Below are 6,841 nucleotides of genomic sequence, written 5' to 3' on the forward strand. Positions count from 1 at the left end.
AGTAGCTGGGACTACATGCATGCACCACCATGCCTGGCTAATTTTTTACTTTTTACAGAGAACAGGGTCTTGCTATGTTGCCCAGGCTGGTCTCAAACTCCTGGGCTCAAGCAATCCTCCTGCCTTGGCCTCTCAAAGTTCTGGGATTACAGGAATGAGTCACCATGTCCAGCCATTCACTAGCTTTTCTAGGCTCCTTGATAGCAAGGCTTTGTCCATCTTATTCAGTGTTTTCTCTCTAGCAACTACTGAAGTGTTAAGTACTCAATAAATTTAGTTTTTTTCATTTAGAGAACTCAGACAGGGTCATAAGTAAAATTGAAAAAAGACCACTGTTTTACTAAGATACACAGTATACTTCTCTTTTCAGTTCCAAGATTTAAATCCTAAAATGTGCAAAGGCCTGGTTCAAACCTATGGGTCTCAGTTTCCTCTGGTGTCATGAAAAGGGGTCAGACTAAATGATTCCCCATTCCATTAGAGTTCTAGAAGCTGCAGTCACCTAGTAGTCCGTGGTTGTTTTTTTTGACTTATCCTATGCCATCAGCTCCAAGGAAGGAGACAAAGTGGAGGTTTTATGCTTCCAACTTAAAGATCAAATGCTGATTCTCCCATGAATTCTATTTTTTCTCTCAACTCCTTTTCTCTGTTAACATTTTGTTTGTAATATCACACTGCATTCCAATACTCCATGCTGATGGCAGCTAACCATTTTAATAGGATTTTTGTTTTCAATATTCTAGATACCGGTTAGGATATAACACCAGTGATTCTCAATCTCTTGTGTACCCAGTCACCTGACGGATATATACATACATTCATCAATAACTTTGACTCAGCTTAGGGGATGGGAGGGCACACTTGTAGAAAATTCTCCAGTGTTTTTGTCACTTACATTCATACCCTGTTGAGAATCACTGGTATAAGTTATTCAGCCACATCCCCCAGCTACTGAAGCCACAAAACATATGGAACAAAGGATTGCCAAGAAACCACTTTTTACCTGGTATGATTTTTGTTGAACAGCAAGAATTAATGCAGTCTTCTTGAGTTGAAGTATATATGGGCTCATTGCCTCTGATTCCCTTAGAAAGAGATGACTGGATGTCAATGACAACATCTTCTAGACTCTTGTTGAGGCAATTCTGACTAGCAGACAGCCTCAGTGTCAGGAAGCAAATTATTACCAAAGTGTAGGTCAAGCTCCCTTTTCCCCTGAAGAACATTTTAAATTTCAGTTTAGTTTTGGTCTTCAAAGGTCAAGGATAATCCTCCCTCTGGTCTTAGTTTGCTTTAAGAAGGTTGCACAGATGATGAAATTTCTCTCTAGAACAAAAATGGAAAATCATCAATGAGTTTTGTTTCTTTAACAAACAAGGGAAGAAACATTTCATTTCCTTAAAGTCAATGAAAAGGCTCCACATACAATTTAGAGAAGAAAAGAAACAAGTACTTTTTGTTTCACTTTTAGTAAATTTAAGACAACTTTTTGTTAAACATTTGGCAAATAACTAATAAGCATAAACAAACATACTACCTCATCAATGCTTAAAGGCTGACACTGCTTATGAAGGAACAGGTATAGACAGTAGGCCTGCCTCAGAATTCTACAATCCTTCCCTCTTCTAACTCAGAGCAGAGAGGGCACACAGTTCTAGTCATTGATGAAGCAGTAGTAATAGGTTTAAGCATATTTCCTTTCTCAGTAATAACAATCAGCGTTTTAAAATCATCTACTAGGGGCTAGGCATGGTAGCTCATGCCTGTAATCCCAGCACTTTGGAAGGCTGAGGTGGGTGGATTGCTTGAGCTCAGGAGTTCGAAACCAGCCTGGGCAACATGGTGAAACCCCGTCTCTACTAAAAATACAAAAAGTTAGCTGGGTATGGTGGCGCATGCCTGTGGTTTCAGCAACTCGGGAGGCTGAGGTGGGAGGATCGCTGGAGCCCAGGAAATTGAGGCTGCAGTGAGCTGTGATTACACCACTGTACTCCAGCCTGGGTGACAAAGCGAGACCGTGTCTCAAAAAAAACTTAAAAAATAAAAATAGGTGACAGTATACTAAGAGGTAGACATTATGCTAAGGAATTTACTACTCTTTTGAATTGTTACTCTTTAATTAATTAATTTATTACCATCTTTAATCTTTATACCAACTGTAATGGCTAATACTGAGTATCAACTTGATTGAATTGAAGGATACAAAGTATCGATCCTGGGTGTGTGTGTGAGCATGTTGCCAAAGGAGATTAACATTTGAGTCAGTGGGCTGGGAAAGGCAGACCCATCCTTAATCTGGGTGTGCACAACCAAATCCACTGCCAGTGCAGCTAGAATATAAGCAGGCAGAAAAATGTGAAAAAGAGAGACTGGCCTAGCTTCCCGGGCTATATCCTTTTTTTCTTTTTTTTGAGACGGAGTGTCGCTATCGCCAGGCTGGAGTGCAGTGGCGCGATCTCGGCTCACTGCAACTTCTGCCTCCCGGTTCAAGTGATTCTCCTGCCTCAGCCTCTCGAGTAGCTGGAACTACAGGCGCATGCCACCACGCCCGGCTAATTTTTTTGTATTTTTAGTACAGACGGGGTTTCACTGTGTTGGCCAGGATGGTCTTGTTCTCCTGACCATGATCTGCCTGCCTCAGCCTCCAAAAGTCCTGGGATTACAGGCGTGAGCCACCACACCCGGCCCCAGCCTGTATCTTTCTCCTGAGCTGGATGCTTCCTGCCTTCAAACATCAGACTCCCAGTTCTTCAGTTTTGAAACTCCTTGCTCCTCAGCCTGCAGATGGCCTATTGTGGGACCTTGTGATTGTGTGAGTTAATACTTAATAAACTCCTATATATATATATATGTGTGTGTGTGTGTGTGTGTATACAGCTCTTCCATTAGTTCTGTCCTTCTAGAGAACCCTAATACAACAACCTTGCAAAAAAGCTATTATCGGTTGGGTGCAGTGGCTCCCGCCTGTAATCCCAGCACTTTGGGAGGCCGAGTTGCGCGGGCGGATCACCTGAAGTCAGGAGTTCAAGACCAGTCTGGCCAATGTGGTGAAAACCCATCTCTACTAAATTACAGAAATTAGTGTGGTAGCAGTAGCTGTAATCCCAGCTACTCAGGAGGCTGAGGCAGGAGAATCACCTGAACCCGGGAGGCAGAGGTTGCAGTGAGCCACGATCACGCCACTGCAGTCCAGCCTGGGTGACAACAGCAAAACTCCATCTCAAAAAAAAAGCTATTATTTTCCTCATTTTATAATGAGGAAACTGAGACAGTCTTTTCTATTGCTGCTTCTCCTTAAGAAGTATCAAACCAGAGTTAGATAACTCTAATAATCTAATTCTAGAAATTAGCCAGTCAGCAGGAGGAATACTCTGGCTCAGTTAAAGGAAAGTTTAGGGGTAGATTTTCTTTTTGACAGCCTTAAAAATACAAAAGTAACACTATGTATAATGCCAACTCTATTGAGATGCTGGTTCTTTTCGGAAAAATAAATGTTAAACTGGCAAGACAATATAATAAATTATCCTCACCTATCAACCTCCACATTTGCAGAATATAAATTGTTTGCTGAATGATAGCTTAGAGGAGAATTACTACTTCTGTAACCTTTATTAACCCCTTTGATAGTCTGAGGAAGCTTTTGCAAGACATATTTAAAAATGCATAAGATGAAATATGTAGGATTCCAAAAGAAGCCAGTTATATTGAAAGAATGTCCCTACAAAATCCTGGTGAAAGAAATAAAAAAGGAGCTAATAAATAGAGACATATTACATGTTCATGGATAAGAAGACTTTATTTTGTTAAGATATCAGTGCTTCCCAACTTGAGTTACACATTAAACACAGTCTTAATCAAAAGCCCAAAGTTGTTTTTTGGATATCAACCAACTGATTTTAAAATTTACATGGAAATGCAGAACAGTCCAGAATACTAGAACAGTCCAGAACACTAAGGAACAAAGTTGGAAGACTGATACTACCTGACTTCAACACTTACTGTAAAGCTACAGTAATCAAAAAAGTATGGTATTAGAAAAAGAATAGACAAATAGATCAATGGAATGGAATAGTAAACCCAGAAATAGACCCTCACAAAGACAGTCAACTGATCTTTGACAAAGGAGCAAAGGGGATTCAATGGAGAAAGGACAGTCTTTTCCAAAAATGGTATTGGAACAACTGGATATCCATTTGCAAAAATGAATAAATAAATAAATCTAGCCACATACTTTGCACCTTTTGCAAAATTTAGCTCTAAATGGATCACAGACCTAAATGTAAAATATAAAACTATAAAATTTCTAGAAAATAACAGAAGAAAATCCTTGTGACCTTAGGTTAGGTGATGAGTTTTTAAATACAATACCAAAAGCACACTCTATGAAAGAAAAAAATGATATTGGACTTCATTAAAATTAAAAACTTCTGCTCTACAAAAGATACTGTTAAAGAGAATGAAAAGATAAACCACAGACTTGGAGGAAATATTTGAGTTTTTTTTGTTTGTTTGTTTTTTGAGGAAATATTTGTGAAACACATATCTGATAAAGCAGTAGTCCATAGCCTTTCTGGCACCAGGGACCAGTTTCATGGAAGACACTTTTTCCATGGACGAGATTGTAGGGGGTATGGTTCAGGATCATTCAAGTGCATTGTATTTATTCTGCACTTTATTTCTATTATCACATTATAATATATAATGAAATAATTATACAACTCACCATAATGTAGTGGGAGCCCTGAGCTTGTCTTCCTGCAACTAGACGGTACCATCTGGGGGTGATGGGAGACAGTGACAGATGATCAGGGATTAGATCCTCATAAAGAGTGTGCAGCCTAGATCCCTCACATGCGCAGTTCACAATAGGGTTTGTGCTCCGAAGAGAATCTAAGGCCATCACTGATCTGACAGAGGGCGGAGCTCAGGCAGTAATGCAAGCAATGGGGAGTGGCCGTAAATATAGATGAAGCTTTGCTCTCTGGCCCACTGTTCACCTCCTGCTGTGTGGTCCATTTCCTAATAGGTACTGGTCTGTGGCTCAGGGGTTGGGGAACCCTGTGATAAAGGACTGGTATCCAAAATATACAAAGAACTCAAGTCAGCAATAAGAAAACAAGCTCAACGGACAAAAGATCTGAGCAGACACCTTACCAAGGAAGATATACAGATGACAACTAAGCATATGAAAAGACATCTAACATCATATGTCATTAGGGGATTGTAAATTCAAACAAGATACAACTGCCCACCTATGAGAATGGCTAAAATCCAAAAAATTGGACAACACCAAATACGAGGACATAGAGCAACAGAAATTCTTGCCTGGGCGCAGTGGCTCACACCTGTAACCCCAGCACTTTGGGAGGCCAAGGTGGGCGGATCACTTGAGGTCAGGAGTTCGCAATCAGCCTGACCAACATGACGAAACCCTGTCTCTACTAAAAAAAATACAAAAATTATCCAGGTGTGGTGGCAGGTGCCTTTAATCCCAGCTACTTGGGAGGCTGAGGCAGAAGAATCACTTGAACCCGGGACATGGGGGTTGCAGTGAGCCGAGATCGTGGCACTGCACTCCAGCCTGGGCAACAGAGTGAGACCGTTTCTCAAAAAAAAAAAAAAAAAGGAAGAAGAAAGAAAGAAATTCTCATTCATTGCTGTTGGGGAATGCAAAATGGTACAGCCACTTTGGGAGAAGTTTGGCAGTTTCTTACCAAGCTAATTGCAGCCCTACCGAACAATTCAACAATTGTCCTCCCATGTATTCACTCAAATGAACTGAAAACTTATGTCCACACAAAAATCTGCACTAGAATATTTATAGTAGCTTTATTCATAACTGCCAAAAACTAAAAGCAACCAAGATGCCCGTCAACAGATGAATAAACGAGATACATCCATACATTGGAATATTATTCAGTAATAAAAATAAATGAACTATCAAGCCACAGAAAGACATGGAGGAATCTTAACTGTATATTCCTAAGTCAAAGAAGCCAGTGTGAAGAGATATGAATCTAACTATATGACATTCTAAAAAAGGCAAACTACAGCAGCAGTAAGAAGGTCAGTGGTCACCAGGAGAACAGGAGTGGGAGGATGAATCAGTGGAGTGCAAGGGATATTTGGGGCATTGAAACTATTCTGTATACTATTGTAATGGAGGATACATGTTATTGAACATCTGTCAAAACCCATAGAAATGTAAAACACACAGAGTGAACATTATGTGAACTATGGACTTTTAGTTTTAAAAAATGGTAAAACCAAAAAAAAAACAAAAACAAAAACAAACCAGTATATGGTAACAAAACACAAGTCTAATACCTTTCTTGCTGTTTGTCAAAATTCTGTATACAGTAAAATAGTAACATTTATTGCTTCTAAAATGCCAGTTTCTATGCTAAGCACTTTATACACATCATGTTATTTAATCTTTACAGATCTTATGATTATCCTCATTTTAGTTAAAACTTATAAAAAGTTGTGGGACATAATATGTGCTTCTTTATTAACCTATTAAATAACAAGTGGTCATCTAATAACTGCCGTAATTTTGAGGTGGTATTAAGTATAGATAATATTTTGAAATATGTGCAACAAGTCATGTGATACAAAAATATCAGCAATATTTACAGGGGCAAACCATAGCTACTGCTAATACTTTCTACTGTGGCTTTTGCCTACATTCCATTTCAGAAGTCAGTGAAATAATAAATTTTTCCACCCGAGTTCACAGACATCCTGAATTCTATCCATGGATACCTTATCATGGACTCCCAGGTTAATAATTCTGGCCAAGGTACTTAATACGCTGCCTTTTTTTTTTTTTTTTTTTTTT

The 6,841-nt window shown here is 39.2% G+C and overlaps 1 protein-coding gene across 2 annotated transcripts in view; it reads right to left on the reverse strand.

Annotated features, from left to right (window-relative positions):
- MANSC1 (MANSC domain containing 1) overlaps window positions 1–6,841 on the reverse strand; it is a 21,868-nt gene that overhangs the window by 13,497 nt on the left and 1,530 nt on the right. Inside the window, exons 2-3 of one of the 2 annotated variants that reach the window (XM_011953809.1) lie at window positions 1,188–1,326; window positions 1,004–1,085 (exon numbers count right to left, since the gene is read on the reverse strand). In XM_011953809.1, the coding sequence (XP_011809199.1) occupies window positions 1,004–1,085; window positions 1,188–1,226 (121 nt within the window). In that variant the 5' untranslated portion in view covers window positions 1,227–1,326. Of the gene's footprint in view, window positions 1–1,003; window positions 1,327–6,841 lie in introns of both variants that reach the window. The other variant, XM_011953803.1, reaches the window with a different exon arrangement.

The sequence above is a fragment of the Colobus angolensis genome, unplaced genomic scaffold, assembly GCF_000951035.1.
Source record: "Colobus angolensis palliatus isolate OR3802 unplaced genomic scaffold, Cang.pa_1.0 Scaffold11, whole genome shotgun sequence".
Taxonomy (NCBI): domain Eukaryota; kingdom Metazoa; phylum Chordata; class Mammalia; order Primates; family Cercopithecidae; genus Colobus; species Colobus angolensis.